At 41.3% G+C, this 22372-nt stretch overlaps 1 protein-coding gene across 4 annotated transcripts in view; it reads left to right on the top strand.

The window, feature by feature from the left end:
- LOC124059013 (SPHK1 interactor, AKAP domain containing) overlaps window positions 1-21917 on the top strand; it is a 107331-nt gene extending 85414 nt beyond the window's left edge. For 2 of the 4 annotated variants that reach the window (XM_046388702.1, XM_046388704.1), the window contains 9 exons: window positions 10593-10652; window positions 11037-11177; window positions 12013-12280; window positions 12975-16353; window positions 17891-18052; window positions 19099-19182; window positions 19668-19717; window positions 20199-20383; window positions 20747-21917. In XM_046388702.1, coding sequence (XP_046244658.1) covers window positions 10593-10652; window positions 11037-11177; window positions 12013-12280; window positions 12975-16353; window positions 17891-18052; window positions 19099-19182; window positions 19668-19717; window positions 20199-20383; window positions 20747-20899 — 4482 coding nt within the window. In that variant the 3' untranslated portion in view covers window positions 20900-21917. The remainder of the gene's footprint in view (window positions 1-10592; window positions 10653-11036; window positions 11178-12012; window positions 12281-12974; window positions 16354-17890; window positions 18053-19098; window positions 19183-19667; window positions 19718-20198; window positions 20384-20746) is intronic. The other 2 variants (XM_046388703.1, XM_046388705.1) reach the window with 2 other exon arrangements.
- Window positions 21918-22372: the final 455 nt, after the last annotated feature.

Below are 22372 nucleotides of genomic sequence, written 5' to 3'. Positions count from 1 at the left end.
GTCTGCATGAATAGCTGTTTAAACACAGGTAATATTTGACTAGATATTCTCGCATGTCTTCAGTGAACCGGCACCAACTTTAAAAATGAAAATTCTGCTACTAATAGCGTCACCTGACATGTAGTTTCTCAAAATGAAAGACATATTCACTCACACTTCAGTGATACCCTAATAATAAGTCTGAATTTCATTCCCTGAGGGATGAAATCAGTTTTCTCACCTTCAGCTGCAAATATCTCCCATGCCTCCCTCTCTGCCATTTCTTGGGTCTTTCTATAATTATACCTCCAGACTCTGAACAGCAGTGTTTTTGAGGCATGACTTCTCCTCACTGATCAGAGCCTCAGCTGAGTGATCCAGTTTTAATTGCAAGAGATTCTGATTTTTAGCTTTAGAGGTGGTAATCTTTCATCTACCACCGGATGGATTGGCATAACATTTGGTGCCCACATTCACGTTCCAATCAGGATGAATTGTCTTTGATGAACCCTAAATCTTTCACCACCGAGAGCCAATATCAGGTCAAAATTCCAATTATATGTACACATAAAATGTTTTGACATTTTTTCCCTCCCTAAAAAAAAATATGCTGCAAGGTAAGTGTTTGATAATCATTGCCAAGGTAACAGGATGAGCAGTAATTTAGGGAAGAGCACTGTTCTCACAAAGTCAAATCACACTTTGTATGTGTGAGTAACGTCATGCTGAATCGAATGTTCCTGAAGCTCGCAGACACCAGCTGTAAAATCTAGGACAAGATGTGCACAGGACTCAAACAGCTGTGTGCCAATTTAATCAGAGATTCTTTCAGAATTGTTCTATATGTGATGCAGTATATTGGCCAAACAGTACTCATTCAGTAAAGTTTAACGGCTGATGTGTCCATAAGCTCAGCATGCTCGTGTCCTATGAAGAAGATTTATAAACCGCACCATGACTCTTTTCCTCCTCATCACTTTTTTACTTAAAATGCTGACATGCAAAAAGCTTTGTGACGACTGCCAACTTGAAAACAAAGACATCACTCGTGTGTGTTCTTGTCTCTGCTGAACAGGCCGCTTCTCATCAGGCTCCCACCTGAGTTTGGGATTATGTGGGCAGTTTTATCTTCATTGTTCTTTTGTGACATGTAAAAAACAAAGCAGCTTCATCTTCGCAGTTTTTGTTTGAATGAGACAATGGTCATTTGTTTTCTTTACTTTGTGTGTGTTTTTCTTTGAATCAGAGGGAACTTTAATACGAGTGCGAACAGATGTGGCCCATCCTCTCTGCAGCATCGCTCTCAGGCTGACGTGACAGATTGCTCCTCTGACTCTAAATTCTCCATTCGGCTTCTCTGTGGTTTCTACTTGACCAATTTATCAAACGGGAGCTTACAACTGATGACACTGTGGGAGAAATAAATAAATTCTGTTCTGGCCTGAGCTGTATGGGGAGGCAGAAAGAGGGCACGGTGTGGAAAACCCATGGGGGGTGCACGGCACACGACCACCGGCAAACGATGGATACTCAGTCAGAGGAGAGTGATGCAGAAAGACACAAACCACAGGCTAATGAAGAAATAAATTGATCATTTTCTTTTTGTTGACTTGGCCCTCTTGGCTTTAATGGACCAAAGCAACTGTCGTATTGAAGGGAGTTTGGGAGCTTTGGTTAAAAGTTAACAACAGCATACTGATCTTACTGTAAAAATTACTGAAACATCTATTTTTGATTTTACACCCTGATATCCAAAGTAACCCAAATTAGTCCATTAGGTTGTGAATTGTAAGAAATGTTCGTTTGAGAGTGAAAAACAAATCAGTGTTCATATATTCAGTAGCAGTTCCAAAATAGTGAGCACGAAGGCCAAAAACTGTGAGCTAAATAAAAGATAAAAGCTTTGGATTTTTTCTGTTTCGCTCGATCACCCACCTCTGGCTGCATGATGTTGTCACCTTTGATCACTCACTCATGTTTTAATGCATGAAGTCACAGAGAAGTGTCATGTTGCTGTGATAGTCACGCTGAATTTCATCACACCCCTGAGAGATTTGACAGGGTGAGCATTTTGAAGAGGAAGACGGAACCTTATACGTTTTTTTTTCTTTTCTTGACAAGGCAAATAATTTCCTAATCTGTGTACATCTGATTTACATATTGTATTTCCTTTCAGGGATCTGTGTATTTAGCTTTTGTGAGAATGCATAAAACATCATGATAAATTTCTGGATAGAAAAAGAAAAAAGTCCAGCAATCAAATGTGCAAAAAGAAGTCAGAAGTCGAATAAAAACTCGTATATAGAATGAATGTTGGCAAGAGAAAAAGTCAGAATATATTGAACTCTTAGATATTCCTTCTGTCTACAATTGAACTCTATGCTAGCACTTGCAAAAATTTGTAAATGTGCCAGATTTTTCATATGTGGGGAAAAAAAAACCTACCATCCATTCCTCTGGCTATCTGTCTTCCTGCTTTGAAGCTGTAACCCATGGAGAAGAGTGATCCATTTATCACCGGATTCAAACACTTGACACTCGGGTAGGGTGTTGTGTCCTGACCTGTCCCTTCTCAGCCCAGTCAGAGGGAGAACAGAATAAATATGCCATTAGCTGTGGCAGAGGCGCTGACTTACACCAGGATCGGAGCAAGAAGGGAAACCTTCTTTTTCTTCAAAACCTGAACCAAGCCTAAACCCCTCCTTTGACTTCAGACTCTCTGTCTGACATTATGAGAATCTACAGTCTACTTTGGCACAGGATTGTGCTTTAAAAATAAGATGTACTTGCTCAAAAGTAGTAGACCTTATGTAAATAAGTAGGAAATATAAGTTAGTCTGTGTTATTACAAGTGAATATATGTTATTGTGTACAAAATCAAACCAATTAAAACACATTTAATTCCTTTTGTAAAATACAAAAGGAATTAACCTTTTGTATTTTATGCATCTTAGCCATCTGACCACAAATACACCCAACATATGGTACATATCAGAAAACAAGTTTGCAACTAATCAAATCACTGTAAAGTAATGAAGTAGTGAAACCGGAGCCTTTGAGAACCAAAATGGTGGTTCAGGGCTGTTTGAACTGCTTGCTTATTGTTAGCCTAGCGAGGATGCAGCAGCGGCATTGGACAGAGTAAGTGATATCAGTGAGTAGAAACAAAGTTTTAAGTTTGCTACCAACACTATGGCACTTATCAAAGCAGTAAATTACTAGCTTATGGGTAGTGTAAGTTGTGTTAGTACTACTGTAGTGTTGTAGTGTGACACTGATAGGGTCTGTTGTGCACTTGAAATCTTTCTGTGTCTCATACTACCCACACTGCTGATGGTTGATGATTTCTGTATTTATAGGGCGGAGGTGGAGGGGAATGTGTGACATTCAAGGGAAGAGAGGTCAATTTAGTGTTAAGTCACTCTTTAAAACCGAGACATCTTAATTAATATGCTCTCTCCTCTGAAGACAAAAGGAAAAATATGATGATGGTGATCAATATGAAAAAATTGTGATGAAAACACATCTTGGCATTTGTCCAAATGTGAAAACAGCACATTAAAATTTATGCATTTTAAAGACAAAGCAGCTACTCAACATCGACTGCCCTGCTGAGTCTGCTGTTAGCCATTTTCATCATAGTCCTCTAAAGTTCTCTGTTCTCTCGTGTGAGCCTATGAACATGTTTCTGTTCATATCATCTGATAAATTTATGACCCTATGGGGAATCGTATACATCTGTCGACCACACAGGGGAATGTTTACACTCCCCAGAGATATTATATATCCCCCATTTTTTACATTTTCCATAACATTGCTATACTAATCTTGTCGTGAGAAGAACCAGGACAGCATCTTCTTGATGTTCACTTTAGCCTGGGGCTCCAAGCTGAGCAACTCACAGCCAAACACTAATTGTATGCGTGTGTTTGTGTGTGTGTGTGTGTGTGTGCACGTGTTTGATATTCACCACTCATAACCTCATAACGCTGCAACGTTTCTTTCAACAGAAGAAAGGCCGTTGATAAAGTACAAACTGTTTTCACATCTGTGTTCAAGGATGGTGTAGCCTGCAGTTTTTTTACTTCTGGTGGTGCAATACTTGATACCAAATAAAAAGGAAACAGTGTGGCCAGAAGTAAAAAGATATTAATAAATAAAAAAAAAATAAATAATAAAAAAAAAATCAACCTCACTGAGTAGCATGTGACATTTCATCATATGGTGTTTCCTGCTATGCTTTGTGAACAGCTGACGTTATGCATTTTATCAGCGCGTAATTAAATTTACGAACACAAAACAAGTCTGTTCATAGTCACCAGTATGTGAGATCAGCATGCCTGTCTGGTCTCTACACCAGCACTGTGTAGCGTGCGGGTTGCATCACAAAATGAATATGGCAGAGTCACTGAGCCTTAATGTTGTTTCCCCTCCAAACTTCATTGGAATTAAATTAAACTTAAAATGGATTATAATTAAAATTGCCAGCCACTGAGAGAAGTCAAAGCACTTTACAATAAAGGGAGCAATGTTTATTTTCTTCACCTAAGAGTGAGAATGAACTGGCGTTTGTGACAGAATTGGGGACATTTTCCAGGATCTACCAGTATTGTTTCATGGAGGCTTTGGAGACTGTTAGTTTCCCTAAACATTTGCTCATCTGATTTTTTCATGTAACCATATTATATTGTTGCTTTTGGGGGGAAAAATTCCTCACGCACTAAGCAAGCATACAGTGTATGAAGGACTAAATATGCAGTATAACAAAAATTCTTCTGTGTTTCAAGTCATGAAAAAGCGCTCACACAAAAAAAGAGCCACAGTTAAAGAAGAAGAGGGGAGGCAGAAGGACTGAGAGCAGCAGCTGTGTGTGGGAGGATCGGAGTAGTGAGAAGGGAAGGAGGGATGCTGAGGAGGAATGAAGCTTTAACGGACAAAGAAGACTGACTGTAATGGTTTGCTGTACTGATCGCGTCTGTGCACTTAAAGTTGAATTGAAATTGTGGCAAAGTATCTGCATAATCTGATTGGAGGTGTGTGTATGTGTGTGTACATGCAGTAGAAAGAGTGAAATCTGCCTGCTTGACAGTTTTCTATGTCCAAGGCCAAATTGGATTTTATGCATAAATAAGTTGGGACAGTTGAACACTTGTGTGCGTGTCGGCGTTGTTATGGTCTCACACACACTGTGCCTCTCACAATACCTGAACATACTTGAGCTGAAAGTGTCTGTGGTCTGTGGATCAACACTAAACAGAAAAGTAATATTTTTATCTCAAGCAAAATGGATGAATATTGACACTCTGCTTTTTTAATGTAATTCAAAGTCCACAGTGTTGGAATTCATCAACCATAGCCTTGATGTCACTTATAGAATCCAATCCTTCATCAATATTGGATGATTTTACAATTTGCGGCAGAGCAGTAAATTAATGATTTCCTTCTCTGACGTGTTTAATATTATGATTACAGACAAAAACACATGTTGAGTTCAGGCCAGCAGATAATTTAAAAGCTGAATTTCTTTCCCAGTACACCACTGCCCCCTCCCCTGAGTTGTAATAAAATTCTCACCCTTGACCACCTTTGTGGCAATCCAGCCAAAACTGTGTAGTACTGAAGAAAACTTTAAGCTAGTAAGCGGAAGAGGAATTGTTAGTAAGTGGACCTTGTTGTTGTTTTATCAAACTATCTCAACGTCAAGAATTTTTTTTTATGCCCTTCATGTTAGCTAGCAGACACACAGACACAATGACAAACATTTTCCTGAAGGTGAACCTCAAACATGCTCTCTTCCATTGCTGCCAGTTTTCCCTCCTGTTTAGAGTTATTACTGTCCAGAGTGGCCCTAGAGGTCCATCAGCACAGGTGGTCAGAGTCACTCTGAGTTTCACTTTGGTTGGCTGGACCGATGTTGAGCACAGCTGTATATTTACGTCGGGGTGAGCACCTAGTGAAGTGAGAAGATGTGGAAAGACAACCAGATCTCTGTTGCAACGTAGATATGTCACTCTACAGAAAATTGCGTAAAATGTTTTCCAGATAACTTGTATGACACATGTGATATACATTCCTCAGCAAAAAGTATCCTGGTCCTGTCCCTCTGTGAGGCTGTGCGGTTGGGTGGATGTGATAAGTAATTGAGTTTACCGTCAAATACCAGGCTTTGTGTTTTATAGCATCTTTTAGCTCATCATTTTGATTTTCCAGAGCACAACTTTACTGCTTTGGTTCACTGTCACTGGTCTCATAGCTTCCCCTTCAGGAGTTGGTGGAGACCAAACACAGAGTTAGTAAATGCTTTTAAGCTCAGTATCAACTGAACTGGTAAATGTTTGCTAACAGGTTCACTATATCAAAGCAAAAGGTGAGGATAAGCCAGTGTTGTGTTTGCAGCTTGTCTCTGCTGGCCCCAAGTGGCCAAAAATCAGATATTACAGGTTGAACCATGTAGTTTTATTGTCAAAACTAGAAATAAAAAAAAGAAAAATTATGGAACTTCTCCTAATAGTTATGACTGACTGTCTCATCTGGATCACCGCTCAAGTCCTTGAGTATATTACTATGGGTTTCATGATAGTATTGCTATCCCATGGGGATATCAATATCATCCACTCATCAAATTATTACTTTCACCCTCCGTCTCTGTATTTCTTTCCCCTATCTCTCTCTTTATATTCTTTGACTGTTGTTTATGTGGTCAGCCCCTCAGAGACAGGCTGACACAAGTCTGTGCAAAAAACTGATAGAATCAGAGCACGTCCCTGGACTCGTCTCACACATGGTCACAGAGGTGACTAGATGGTCCTCTGCTTCTCAGATTTAGAACAACTTCCTCTTGGCTGTCACTGTCTGATGGGGTTAAATTGTTTGAACTCTTCTCAAGGTCAAAATTGTGGATCAGTCGCTTCGCTTTTCCTCAGACTGTGTGTTATCTGCAGGCATTGTATTGGCAGGCAGCGGAAGGTGTTGTCTCTGCTTTCCTGGGATGATTTCCAGTTTCAGTACAAATGAATGCTGCCTAGGTACTCTTGAACCATACCTCATATTTATATGTTGCGGTATGGAGAGAAATGGAAAATTGAGTTAGAAACCAAATTAGAACTCTGTAGGCTACAAGCATGAGCATTGCCTGTTCATGCATTATAGAAGGATATCCAGAAGTCGCTTCTTTGTTTATAGCACATTACCACTAGATAAAGGGCATCTGTCAACCATATTATCTGCGACAGGATAATGTATTCAGCAGAATGACCAAAAGCAGAATTTAAAGGCCATATTTTTATCAAACAAGGGTCAACAAGTGGATAAATCAAGCTATTGTCTTTGGCTTCAGTAAAGGGTGTAGGATAATCTCAGCTCCTTTGTGTATGCCGTTGACATTTAACAGCTATTCTGACAAAAAGGTCCTCATCATGCTCACTAAACTGATCTGAACAGCAGACAAGCAAATGAACAAACTGTTTGTACTGCTCAATGAGTAGACTGCTGTTACTTTGAGAGAAAGGTAACAAAGGAGCAAGCATCTTGGTATTCAGAAAAACACTAAAGAGGTGACATACGCTGTCCATGAATTGCAGAGGAAAGAAAAAAATCCACAGTCACTTGGTTTGATCAGGATGGGGAAGCAAAACCTTCTGAAATATTCTGTCTTTGTCAGCTGTCACTGACTTTGCATTTTTTATACTTGACTGACTCAATTTTCAAGCAGCAATTTTCATCACATTAGACTTGATAGTTTGGAAAATATTATGTTTGGCTGGAGGATATCAGATTGGAGGTGAGAATGGAAATTGGCCTGTTCTGAATGTGTTGAATTACCTCTTCAGCTGAAGGACATTTTGGCTCATCTGATCTGGCTTTGCAGACGGTGTTTGTTGTTCCCCAGAAATGTTCCTTGTTATTGTTAGCTTGTACTTTGGTCAAACAAACAAATGCTGTCTGCTGAAGGAAATATGCATGTTGTAACAGAATTACAGCCTTATTCATATATTCATAAAGTTAATCAGGATATTTATCCATTTATTGCAGCGGTTTCTACTTCAGTAAAAACATTTTTTACTGACTTCTATACTCTGACATGGCTTTTTGGGGAGAAATCTCTCTGAATACAACACTGATAAATGCAAAAAAAGAAAATGATGAAAATCTTGGAAAATATGCTGTCTTAAAGCGCTGAGGTGGTTTAGATGCCAAGCAGAATGAAACACGCACCTCAGGTAGTTCAAGAGAAACCATTTCAAACCATGATGTGTGTCAAGATGTGATTATGTGAAACTATATATATTTTTTGCAGGTTTAAAGAGGAGAGGAAGGGGGAAGATAGCAACAGGCAGAATGGATATGGAGATGGCAGGGGTAAAAGAGAGTTGGCAGGATCCCACCTGTGCGTGTTTTGCATTGAAAAGATCGAGACTGCCTCAGTGACTCACATTTCAACTAGCTTTGATTAGTAATGACAAGCACGGTAGCATTTGAGACGTTAGACATATATAGAAAGGTATGTGTTCGTGACTGAGACACATACACTGTCACTTCTCCCAGAAGCACCTCACAGTGCCTTGCACATACACATGCTGTTGGTGATGTGCATTATCCATTTAGCCACACTGGACTAACTTGGCCATGCCAACTTAGATCAGAGGCCGTGTGCTCTCGAATCAAACAGCAGCCGACGGATGGTCCCAGACTCCCAGCACTGACATGAGGACTCCATCACACACCATTAAACCTGCAGCCAGAGGAGGAGGAGGAGGAGGAGGTGGGTGAGAGGGGAAGAGGAGGAGGCAGAGGGTGTGACAGAGGCGCAGAGAAGGAGTGGAGACAGAAGAAGAGAAGGCTGGAAAAACAGAGACGGGGAAGGAAAGAAAATCATTGCTGACTTACACCTGCTGTTAGCAACCCCCAAGAGATGAGAATGTCTTCTTACAAAGGGCTCTGCCAATGAGAGACGGTGCTGGATTTAGTTTGTTTTGTCTTTCCAAGTGTGTAACTTCCAAAACCACTTTTGCAAAAGCAAATAATACTCTGTCACTGCTTATACACATCCCTTGAAGGAAAAAATAAACCTTTCCCCCTTTCTTAGGATAATGCATAGAGTAAAAATGATGGGCTCTTATAAACTTTAAAATGTTATATGTTATGTTGAGTGTTGTTGACTGTAGTTAAGTATGTCCTGTTGAATTATTATGTGCTCTGTGAAAAGGTAAAAATGTAGAAAGGAAGGGATGGCCATCTGTGTTTATGCTATGTTATTATTAAACTGAATAACATTTGAGCCATATATTAAGTCACGGTTTAAAGAATTCCAGTTTCACTCCATATACCGAAATACACATCTGCTTTAATGTGGTACGTTTATACTTTGAAAATTAATCCTTGTCATTTAATTTTAGTGATTTTTAGGCTTCATTTCAGTCAACTAAATCTTTACATTTCATCATGTGACTCAATGAATAGTCTGTTGGTACATCCGCCTTTTCAGTAATACATGCAAAGATTTAGTATTTGTCCTATATGTGTTTTGCATATATGTGTTTTGTGCCAGTACCAAAATAATTGGTATATATATAATATATAATAATATAATAATTATTTTTCTTTAACTTTGCTGTGCTTCTATCTTTTATCGTAAATTTTGCTAACTAATTGTCTGTTTTTATTTTGCTTGTCCGATTTGCAGGTTTTGTTTTTAACTGATTGTTAAGCACTTTGAAAGCCTGAATTTTTTTTAAAGGTGCCATATAAATAAAGTTATTATAATTACTTTTATTCTGTCTCATTCTCTGCCGATTTATTGTGTAGGTCAATATTCATGTCTAATATTGCCCGGCACATCAATAAATCTGATTCTGATTCTGATTTCTCTGCCTCTCTACAAAACTGAGGCACCAAGTAGACCCTCATTTTCTTCCTTCAGGCTTGTCTTTCAAGATGTTCACATTTTGCTTCACATTTTGCTTCCCATTTTGCTTCCAACCGTCCCTGCACTTACGCCGTTTTGCTCAACACTTCAGTGATATCCATTTCATGGTCTTCATATTCTGAAATCTTCAATTCTGCTGCAGCCATCCCTTTTTCACATCTCTAAGATCTTCCTGTTACTCATCAGCCGTTCTCTTCAATGTTCCAAAGTTTACTGAAGGTTCATTGTGGAATTTTCTCAATGCTTTCAATAATTTGGCGGAACCCGACACATCTTCATCTGGTTGATTGTTCTCGTTAGGTTGTTTCCACTTGTTTGGTAGAATGTCTTCTCTTCTGCTTTGACATTTTTTCCTTCTCTGTCACCACTCATCAACTATAAAAAAATTTTCATTTTGATAGCAAAAACATATTTTAGTAACACCTCAATCTAGAAACTAATTTAATTTGTGGGGGAGATTAGCAACTAGTTCACCAGTCTGTCTGTCATACTGGAATTTAGAATGGTGGGTCGTTCAGAGGAAAGCTCTGTCTGGTTTGTGGGGTTCGTGATAAAGAAATGGCGCACTAACTCTCACATCTGACAACTTGGACACTTTATACTTTTCTCCTGCTCAGCCTTTGTGGTATTATCTTCCTGGTCACACTGTCTCTCTAACGTTTTATCTTTCTTCTTTTGTCTCTCTCAGATCTGTTTTGTAAATCTGGACCCTCTGAAAACGGACTGCCATGATGACAAAAGCATCAAGGTGAGCAGAATCCGCACTCTAATCACTCTTCCCTCCTGCGTGATCCCATTTCCTTTCCCACCCACTTTTCATCTCCTGGGAACTCATTGTTTTAACACATAAGAATGGGCTCAGTTGCCATGGATTCAAAATCATAACCCAGAATTAGAGGATTGATTTGTTTAGATAATGTACAAAATTTGCAGCCTCTTGCAGCTGGTGGTGGCAGTGGTGGGCGATCAATAATCACTCTGCATCGCTCAAGACTTCTCACAGGGAGGATTTTATAATTATGTGTCGGAGCTGGAACCACAGGGAACATATGTTCAGTTTTGAAGTTGCTTAAGAAAAGCTTGAAAAACAAATCATCTGGCATTGTGTCTGTGCTCGGCATGTCTTCTGCAGAAGTTGGCATCGATGTCTCCAGACTTGCCAAAGCTTGTTGAATTACTGACCGTCCACCAGCCGAAAGAAAATGAGATCTTACTGCTTGGTGGCCTAGAAGCCTCAGACGCTTGCCAAACACACCCACACTCCCCCTCACAGGTGAGTTTGCAGTGATGTCTTCAAAGTATTTTCAGCCTTTGAATTAACTGGCCTGGAGTTCGAGGCAGAGAGAGCAAGCTGTTCTTTTGTACTGCAATTTTGTGTGATTGGATGTGAACCTTTTGTGCTAGTCAAAATCCACGAGGGGTATTGCGTTCATTTTATCTAGTAAAGCTTCCCTATTCACTCCAATAAAAACATCCTTGTCTTCTGAAGCAAGAAAAACTACATGTTAGACAGAAAACCAATGTCTGCATGTACAGAAAATATCACTTACAGATACAGGACAATGGATGATTTCATGAAAAACATTTTACATATTTAGTTCAATACTTTTAAACTTAAATCAGACATTAAAAGAATGCAAGCACAAAAACTATACCCACTCATGAATATCCTTCTCTGCTTTTATTGTTATTTATCTTTTTAATACAATGTGCCCTTACAGCCATTGACCATCTCATAGACTTTTTGAAGCTCAACAAATAAATCATTGTAAATAAAACACTCTTAAAATCAATACTCAGGCTGAGGAGCCTGCACAGACAATTAAACTTGTATGAGCAGGTCCAGGGAGCTAATAGTGTATTGAATAAAAGGACAAAAAAATCACTAGAGCTACATAAACTCTGAGTCAGAAGATTTAAGATGTTTATAATATTATATCTCATAATTTGTGACTCAATGTATGTTTTGTCCACTGTGTGTTTAGGCATGATTGGTGTGTTTTCAGTGTGTATGCGAATGCATGTAGAACTTTGTACATACGTGATGTGTGTGTTTATGTGTCTCTGTGTGTGCATGCATAATAGGTATCTGTACATGTTCCATTCAGGGTGGGCAGCAGCAAAGAAGTACAGGCGTGTGCCTGGTTCAGTGTTCAGGGCAGAGACGCTCCACCCAACCTAGCAGCATCATCTTTGATATCAACAAGTTCCTGATTGGTCTGCAGTGGGTAAAGGAAAGACAGCTTCAGCAGGGCCGAGCAACAGGACAGCGGGTCGATGATGACACCAATCGCTCCATTTCATCCATAGAAGATGACTTCCTGACTGCCTCAGAACACCTTGGTGATGACAGCGAGGATGATGGCCTCAGAAACGGTCAGCCTTACTACCTCCACAACAGAGGTTTTGTTTCGGCCGTATTTTTGTGTTAGTTGGCAAGATAGCTACATAAAAACGGTGCTTTCGGTGCTGATCCGAATGTTTTGACATACTGGAATGTTGAATATCTTGACTATTTTGTCCCACTGTGTTTAAATGAAAACAATATTGAAGATGTATCAGATGACTGTTCATCACTACTTGTATTTTGATATAGATTAAGAACAGGATACAAGTTTTAATTTAAAAGAAAAAAGAAAAAGAAAAAAGTTGTTACAAAAAAACACGCGAACAGTAGTCATATTTATATTTATTGTGCAGACTTCTGGTTTGAAAAACAAATGCAGTACACCGAGTAGAATTAAATCCTGTTTTTTCTCTTGGGCTTGCAGCAACGCTATCGAGGCAGTTGTTCAGCAAGCACTGAAAAATTTCTAAAGTGACTGAAATGTATATAATTACCACATTGTGACATGATTTTTATTTTGGCCAGATAGGCCACCATAATTCTCTAAAATAAACTAAATAAGACAAATAGGACAAAAAAGACATAAACAAGCTCTAATATTCAGCGAGAGGCGAAAGAGGGTTACATTCTACTCCAGCTTTTACAGTTTCAGAACTGACTGAGCTGCTTTCTAATCGGTGTGGACATTTCCTGTCTTTCTATGTTTTGCCTGTCTTTTCACAGAAGCAGAGAGTGGTGACCTGGCAGAGAGCTTGGTAGAGGTTGCACAGAAACACTGTGTCAGACTTGCTTGTCAAAGAGTACAGCTGGCCCATCATCAAAACAGAGGGGATGCTGAGGTGAAAAAGGAAGGGCATCAGCGAACGAACCTCCACAGTAAGGAATCAGCTGGTCAATACGCCACCAATCTGGCTGAGTCAGTACTGCAAGATGCCTTCATTCGACTCTCTCAAGATGAAACCTCCTTTGTCTCTGAGGCGGCTGTCAGTGTGTCCCTCTCTAATTGTCCGCCCAACTCCACTGGTCCTTCAAAGACCAGAGAGCCTTCTCAACAGCGCACCTGCTCCTTTGAGCTCCCTAAGATTGTTATAGTTCAAAGCCCAGACAGCTCTGATGGGGCTGTAGAATGGCCAGAGACCCAGGTGTCTCATGTCCCTGACCAGGATATCACTGCCAAAGCCAGAGAGATGCCAGACAATGGGACACAGGCCCACATTCCCCACCACAGTGGAGCACAACCATCCAAGCATGTAGAGGTGGCTTTGGCGTGTGCTGCTAATGTCATTGGCACCATTACTACCCCACAGCTTACAGAACAGCTTGGTATGGAATCAGCTTCAGAGGAAGACACAGAGGAGGAGCTGCAAGAACCAGAGGAGAGAGGTGACTACTCCTTCTCCTCAGCCATGTGTGGCATGGCTCAAGTAGCTGGTGCTGTAGCCGCTGTGGAGTTAACAGAGGAGACAGTGGAGTGTGGCAATTCTGACACAGATCCTGCTGAAGTCTACACTGCATCTCGTGGTCTGATGTGTGCTGCTGAGGCCTCTACGGCCTTCACGCTGCACTGCAGTGTGGCGGAGGGTACCAGTGTTGAAGCCTTTCGTGCCAACATTGCTGAGGTCTTACACAGGGAAGCAGCTGATGTGCTGGCTCAACCACAAGGCTACAGGAGTGTAGCCCACCTGCTGGAGGCCACACATAACAAGATTGTAGATGGCATTACTTGTCCAAAAAAATCCTACATGGATGAAAGAGAGGTGGATGACCTAATAAATGAGGTAGCAGACAGCTTATTCAAGCATGCTTTGGAGAAAGCAAAAAAGAAGAAAGAAATGGAGGGTACTGGAAAAGGTGCACCAAATCTCCAGATTTTCCTGCAGGACAGTGTAAACAATTTGCTCTTTGATATCCTTTGCCTGACACAGAAGAAAATCAGTCACATCTCTGGATGTGACCAAGTATCATTTGAGACACAAGAAGGTGATACTTGCACTAGAGAGCCTGCTGCAACCAATGAAAGCGATCCATTAAGTCAATTACAGTGCTTAGTTGGCCATACTCAGTCCACTAATAGTGACAACCACAGTGGCATGCTACACTGCACAGATAAGCTTACAATGGTTTCTGCAATGAAAGAGAAATATGTGCTAGAGGAAAATGACGTCATTGCATCTTCCTCCATAACTCACAGCAAAGAGCAGCAGCAGCCATCATCATGCAGACAGAGTCAGTCTAAATCCACCTCCTTGCCTTCCAAGGACTTCTCGGACCACCAGCAGAGCAGTGGTGCTATCAGAGAACCTTGGAATGAAATCCCAGTTCATAACACTGAGAAGAAAGGCCGACTGGTGACAGGTAGTGACGGCAGACAGGCCTCTCTCTCACCACAGTCCTCATTCAACTCTTGCAGTTCTTTGCTCTGTTTGAGAATGGACTCGGAGTCCCGGACACCTATTACAGGCTATGCTGAAGATTTGGCTGCAACGGTGGTGTCTATGGCGACAGAACTAGCAGCGATCTGCTTGGAGAACTCCTCTGGGAAACAACCCTGGTTCTGTGCCCTAAAAGGGATGTCTACCGAAGGGCCAGAGGCCTACTTGATCCCTGCCTGCCGTACAGTCCTTAGGAGGAAAGAGGGACAGAGCAGCAATGCTGCCTCCAAAAAACATCGGGCACCACGCCTCAGTGAGATCAAGAGGAAAACAGAAGAGCAACCAGAGCTGATGGAGCGGTTGGTGAACCGGGTTGTAGATGAATCGGTCAATCTTGATGAACCACAGGACCCGTTTGCCCTCTTTGCCTCCGAGGTCACAGCCAGGATCATGAATTGCCCTGAGCTTAATGTGGTGGATACCTCCAAAACAGGCCAACCACGCAGTAGGTTGCAGTGTGAGAGGTGGAGCCGTGGGAAGGCATCTAGTTATGAGAGCATTCCAGAAGAAGATGCAGACCCCTCAGGCATGCTCAACACCCTGGGCCCTGGCAGTCGATTAGGTCAGAATTTGAGCCGTGGTAGCTCAATTTCTAAGCAGTCCAGCTGTGAGAGCATCACAGACGAGTTCTCACGGTTCATGGTAAACCAGATGGAGACTGAGGGCAGGGGCTTTGACCTTCTGCTGGACTACTACGCAGGAAAAAATGCCAGCAGCATTTTGGCTGCTGCTGTGCAACAGGCTGCATCAAAGAAAAATGGTCACCTTAATGTCAGGACCACATCCTGCTTGTCCAAACAGTCTAGCACAGAGAGCATCACAGAGGAGTTTTATAGGTTTATGCTTCGGGACATGGATAAAGAAAACAAAGAGTATGGTATTGCCAAGACTAAAGAGTGGAGCAACAGCCTCTTCCCCCCTTCTCCTAGAACACCCTTCTGTATACGTCAGTCTTCTGTCCCAGATCGGCGCTCCTCAGACTCGCGACTGACTGTCAACTCACCTATCAAAGCCAACTCTTTTGATGGATTTGCACGCAATGTGCATGGAGACACGCTGAATATTTTCCCCACCAACTCAGTGTCAGCCACAGGACTGTGTAAATCAGATTCTTGTCTCTATCAACGGGGTAAGACTGATCAGATCACCGACATGCTCATTCATGAGACCTGGTCGAGCTCCATTGAGTCCTTGATGAGAAAGAACAAGATCATTGCTGATCCAGAGGACAGTATTGAACTGGAGGCTGCAGGAGACTCCCAGCCCCATGTGCAGCAGTTTGCCAATCGCCTGGCAGCTGACATTGTGGATATTGGCAAGTCTGCACTGGGGGGGCAACAAGATGTAGCTGGGCCATCTGGGTCAATCCCACAGCCTCACATGCCTGTTGGTGAAAGAAGGAGGGGATTCAAACAATCACATCTAAGTTGTGGTCAGAGTAGGTCCAGCCAGGAGCCGAGCGGTTCTGGAGTAGGATCTGGAACTAGTGACAGCAATGCACACCGTGTGAGTGGCATCAGAGATGTACCTCTGATCCACATTGAGGGAGATCAGAGGGATGAAGAGACTATTTTAAACTCTGAAAGGACACGAGAAGGACCTCAGGAAACAACCGCAGACATGTCAGCTACCAAGCGTACAGAGAGAGCAACAGTCAACAGCAGCAGCAGGTATTACACTGCTCCCAGTCTTTCTGTGTTCGAGTCAGACCCCTCCTTCAGACAGAAAGTTTTTGTCATGTTTTTTATATTGTAGATGTGAAAAATAGAGATTAATCTGTTGACAAGACAATCACGTGGTTATTTTCAAGTTAAATTAAAAATTAAATGATGTCAAATAAAAGCAGGTCCTGCAAAGCATACAATGCTATTCTTAGAGTTTGATCAAAGAGTGGCAGGCTTACCAAGGATCCATTCACAGGAAAAACTAAACTATGTCAGCAGTGTGTGAGGTTTGACAAACCTTTGCCTAGGCTGTGACTCACACTGTCCGGGTGATGTACTGTGTGTGCAGAAAGCTTTTAGTAGCTTCATCTTTTATCCACTGTCAGCCTGTTCAAGTCACCTTGATCGGTACAAGCTGCACTCACACTTGGCCAGCACACTAATATAGATAGGCACTTAGACCACATTGATACAACAAAAATAACAACGAATTATATTAGATTAAAGCTCGACAGAGAGAAGTCGTTTGGCGGGAGGTTAGCTGAAAAGCCTTGTTCATATGAGGTCAACTGTAATAATGGTATGTCGTCCTTCTGATTATTACACTAGTAGACATGGTCAGTCTTGCATGTCTTATTCAAACGACACTGACATTTTAGCAAGACAAGGACTCAGCAAGGTGGAAAGATTCACAGTGTGATTGCCTTTCAGAGAAGGCAGCAGAGCATAGATTCCCCCTGAAGACATTTTCATGGATATTCTGGGGGTAATGAGGACTGCAGCAGTTCATAGTGCATCTCAGTGTGGAATCAAATGAACCTTCTGAAAATGCATAAGTGGAAGGAGCTGCTAGTATTCAAGAGAGGCATAGAGAGGAATGTGAAAATGTAATACCCAGATGTGGGGTATCAGTTGCTGTCTGTTGGTCTTTTACTGAGAAATGGAGAGCCACAAAAAAAAGTCTTGTTCAATAGTGGATGAGGAAAACAGCTGAAGGCTGCCAGGCCACAGCGGAATCATAACACGGCCTTCTTTTCACTTGACAATACGTGTAATCCAGGAACAACTGGAGTGCATCTGCTTGTCCCTTGTGTAAGAGTGGAACTCAATCACTCGCCTAGTCAATAAAACCTGATTTCCCTCTTGAATTGTCGAGGATGGCAGCCCTCAATCATCTGATTATACCTTAATCAGTTTTCTAAAAAACACTGAAAATACAACAGTGTCCCTTAGGAATGCAGTTTGGTGATGCATTAAACATACTGAAATGAATTAGCTTTTTCCATGTAGTATTTAGATATTTCAAGTTCCATGTGTCATTTACATAAAGTTTGTGTAGACCTATAATTTTTAGGTTTAACAGTCCTGATTCCACCTTTTGAAAGACACTGTAGTTTTAAACAAAACTCTTTCTATGTTTAGTGAATAGAGGGAACATGGGAACATTGATGGGAAAACAGGCACAGTAACCACACATTGCACCAGACATTGTGCACAAGTAGTCGATGGTCATTCCCACCATCTTGCGGTTTGCTCTCCCCAGCAGTGAGAGGGACAGGCCAGCTGTGGCGGTGGCTGCAGTAGTGAAGAGGGACAAGCGTTCTATGAGTGCTAGCAGTGAAGAGAGCATGGGGAGCTGGTCCCATATAACCCCCGAGGATGACCCCCACGAGGAGACCAGTAGTTTTATCCAGCTGAGCGAGGGGTCAGTAACCGTTGCTCCTTGATAACGCTCCAAACGCTGCTATTCCCACCCTCACCCCACTCCCATTGGCCCATTGCTACTGACACTTGTGCTCTCCTGTGCCAAAGCCAATTTACTCCCTGCTGCTGCAATATCCACGCCTGCTGAGGCAGCACATGGCAGAGCGCTCACTCACAAAGCCCTCTCCATAGCTGGCATACAGGGCGAGACCCACCTACACCCCAAGCACAGCTACCTGAAGTGGTAGGCTACAGTGGTACAGTGCTGTGAAGTCTCACATTAAAAACCCATAGTTCAGAACATTTGCTCCACCATTCTCAGCTTCATCAGATTCTCATTAGTTTTTAGCCAACCACACCAACTTTTTCAGCTTTTACTAAATAGCCTGGAGTCCCTGCTTCTTGCTTGCTAATTCAAAACCAAGAGTAAGCCACCTGTAGAAATGTCCCTGCTATCACTTTGCCTTAAAAACAACTTATATGCTGTGATAATGAACCGAATGATATTACAAATAAAAGTAAGCTTTATAAACTGCATATTTAAATGCATTTATTTCCGAGGACAGTGACATGGAAAAGGGGAAGCTGGAAGGCTCCATGTGTCCAGAGCAGCAATGACACACGATTCTTGCTTTTTGCTGAATTAACTGGAATAGTAGTTGACTGCATCACCATAACACTCGCTGCTCCTTGCAACCTTTCCATCTACCTGCTTACTTTAACTCCACCTCATTCCCTGATCCATGTTGTAACACAAGGGCATGGCTGCTAGCTCTGCCTGTCTCCACCCTACCTGCCTAAACAATTCCTCCAAATCTGTTCATCTTCATATTCCGACAGGCTTGCCAGGCAGAAATCACCAGCTCTCACACCTTGAACATCCGATTCTGCTGCAGCTGCTATTTATATGTTAATCACAAGCTAATGAACAATATGATCTGCATCACTGCGCCTGGTTATTGTTCTCTTCACAAGTCAGCGATCATGTCGGATGTCTTGAGACAACAAGAAGATGACGTTCTTTCTTGTTTTTTTATTGGTTAACAGAAACGGGACCAGCAGCGCCTCCAGCCTGGGGCTGGCAGACCTGGATGCATTTTCTGATGTGCCCACTCAGAGCACAGTAATCAGGTAACTGTCAGTGTTACAGGCTGGTTCTGAAATATTCCTCATTAATGTATCACTTTGATGCCCATAATGACATTTTTTTTAATATGGCAGAAAGTCTGTAGATAGTATAGTATAGTATATTGCTTTTTCTCATTTTTCCATCCAGTTTCAGCAATGGGATGACTGTGACAGGCTGCCGAGCTAACATTCCTGCACATGACAGATATGACTAATTACATGTTCCATTGTCATTGTAGCACAGACAGTAATGTTGTGTTTAACAGACATAAAAGTCTCTCCAGTCTTTAGCACTACATCTATGTATTTGTCTCAAATGTAAAGTTTAAAACACATTCAAATTCAGCAGTGTATGCTATATGCTTACATTGAATGAATAGTACATTCTCTTTCTTGCTGTAACTTAAATGAAATTGTCTGGCACATAACCCCCTCCCCCCCGTAAAGCTAAGTGCATGATACTTTCAATTCTTTCTTCCCCCTTACAGTGAGGAGACAGAAAAAGGCCATCCGGCAGGAACCAAGGAGAATGTGTTTGGTAAGTGTAGTTGATGGATTCTCATGTCATCTCAGTGTTAACTTCTTAATTATTCACCTCCTTTGTCAGCTTTAACATCTCTCTACTCACCGAGAGCTCTTGAGTGACTCAAGGTACACTGTGTGCTGGGTCTGTGTGATTAATCCCTCAAATGGATGTGTCTGAATCGAATTCTTCTCTTTGAAATAAAGAAGGTCATAAATAAATGAAAAGGGCCCAGAGTTCTAGAAGTGCATTGACACAAAGTTCATTTTGGTTTTAATAGCTTACACTCCAATAAAGATTATCTCAAGCAAACTGACCCCAGAATGTTTCTGATTAATGTATGATTGTATGCTAAGGTTTGGCACATTGGCTAGAATGATTTGTCTGTGCAGTCGTACGTTGCTTTAATGGTGAGGGCAACACGGCTAACATTGCAGCTGTGTAATACAGGGCAGCCCTCTTTCTACAAAATGCCCTGTCACCTTTGATTTCTCAGAAAGCAATTCAGTGAGGACAGCAGGTGGCAGTGGCGATCTCAGGATGCTGTTGGTGGTAAACTGCGACTTTGAGCCTGAGTGCGTGGACTCGGAGCTGAGAATAGCCCTGCAGTGGATTGCTGCCTCCGAGCTGGGCCTTCCTGCTCTCTGCTTCAGGAAGTCCAAAGAGAAAAGGGTTGCAAAGGTGGGCACAGCTGTCAGATCAAAAACATAAAAGCAGGGGCACTCATTTTCACTCAGATGCTATTGAGCGTGTAGTTTCATTATATAGTTAAATAGTTTCATTTCATATTTCATTATAACCTTCTTGCTGGGAAGGAGACAGTGTTTTTTTCTTGACTTTAAAATGGTAACCTGAACCCTTTGCTCGTTTTATTTTATAACACTTTACAAAAAGATTCTTAATACATGAAATGTTGAACATTTCATGTATTAAGAATCTTTTTTGGAAAAGCTACATTAATATATGTAATAATTTCTCCATTGTTTAACAAAGACCTAAAGCTGATGTATTTCTTGGATTCATTACGTGTGTGTCTTCTCTCAGTTCCAGAGGGTGGTCCATCTGATGTCTCAGAAGGCGTGGCGGATTGCGGACTTGTTCAGCGCAGTGGTTCAGTACTGTAAGCTACACGAGAAAGAGGAAGAGGAGGGCCGGTCTTTGTCCAGCCTGTTTGATTGGCTGTTGGAGACCCTGTAGGGTGGACTAGCTTCCTCAAACTGCAAACAGAAACACACACGCTCACTCAAACTCCTAACATGTTCCCAATCGTTTTCCCCTTCCTGTCTCATCGCACCAAGTGTCTCCAACTTGAAGCTGAAAGCACAAACGTGATCAGCATACTTGAGGAATTCGTACACTTCAGTCTGTCCATGGAAGTTGTGTTTTTGAGCTTTTTTTCTGTTCACAGCCATGACCCTTTAACAAAAGCAGGTTTTGATTTTCACCTCTCTAGAGAGACACACAAACACAGAGCAAACTGTAGGTGTACAGGTGGGACATTCCTCATGGGAATGAACTAACCTTCAAGAGATTATAGTCAGCAGGTTTTAACTGCTCCAGATTATATATAAATTATCTATATATTTACAGATTCTCACAACCAAATTATGTATTTATTTATTCCAAAGGAACACACATGAAGCAAAGTACCAATAGAGGATAGGGAAATCAGGTTAAATTCTTCCCACTACTCAACATGTTCAAACTTTTGTATCAAAACTACTTTGTAAAAGAGGCTATGTAAGGAAATGTAAGCCCAGAAAAAGATCTTTCACTTTCTTAACATGGCCACCTGAAAGTGCACATTTGCTTAAGTAAGTAAAATGCCCATATCTTTGTGTTCATTGGCCAATATATCACCTCTGTTGTGACCTTGAAATTCAGTTCTAAGTAAGTGTGTTTTCTTGTTAATGTTACTTGAGAACTGATTATTTTGGATAGCTGTATTGTACATACTGTAGATTTGGAACTTCTGCACCTTGGAGTAGTGGTCTGCTCTCTTTAGCTTTTCCTATGTCAGAAGGACAGAGTGAGGTTTGTAATGTTGAATTTGTATGTGAATTTGGTCTGTTTATTTCTCTATTTAGTGGTACTCTAGTATTACATCCGCATTGGGGAAAAAAAAAAGCACACGATTCAACTGTAAACTCTGTCATGGTAGAACTGAATGTATTTATCTTTTGACATCATTAAATTTCTGTGATGTGAAATACAAGCAGCCTTGATCATGAGCAACCAACACTGCTTAGTAACACATTCATCCACATCAGTAATACACTTTATATGCATGTAACACATCTCTGAGACGTTGTTGAAATTGAGTACTGCAGTGAGATGCAAGTTCATCACAGTTGAAAACCAGTTACAATTAAAGAAATGTTCAAGGCAGTGGGAACCAAAATATCAGATTCACATTGTTAGCTGACAGTGGAGCTGCAGAAGTTGAAACGCACACAAACATTTATGCTGCTGCTCATGCAGGAATATGATTAAATATAAAAATTTTAGTAGCAGCATTTTGTATTGTACGGAAACAAAACCTGGAATGTTTACAGGTCAGATAGCTTAGTCTAGCTCACAGAGTAACAGAGTCACTCAGAATAGTTATCTTTTCAAATCATGTTCAGACGGTATTTTTCAAAGATTCAAATACCAGACATTTTGGGGAAT

The sequence above is a fragment of the Scatophagus argus genome, chromosome 5 (genome assembly GCF_020382885.2).
Source record: "Scatophagus argus isolate fScaArg1 chromosome 5, fScaArg1.pri, whole genome shotgun sequence".
In the NCBI taxonomy this organism is placed as follows: domain Eukaryota; kingdom Metazoa; phylum Chordata; class Actinopteri; family Scatophagidae; genus Scatophagus; species Scatophagus argus.
Note: the sequence above shows the minus strand (reverse complement) of the source record. Positions and strands in the feature narration are given on the sequence as shown.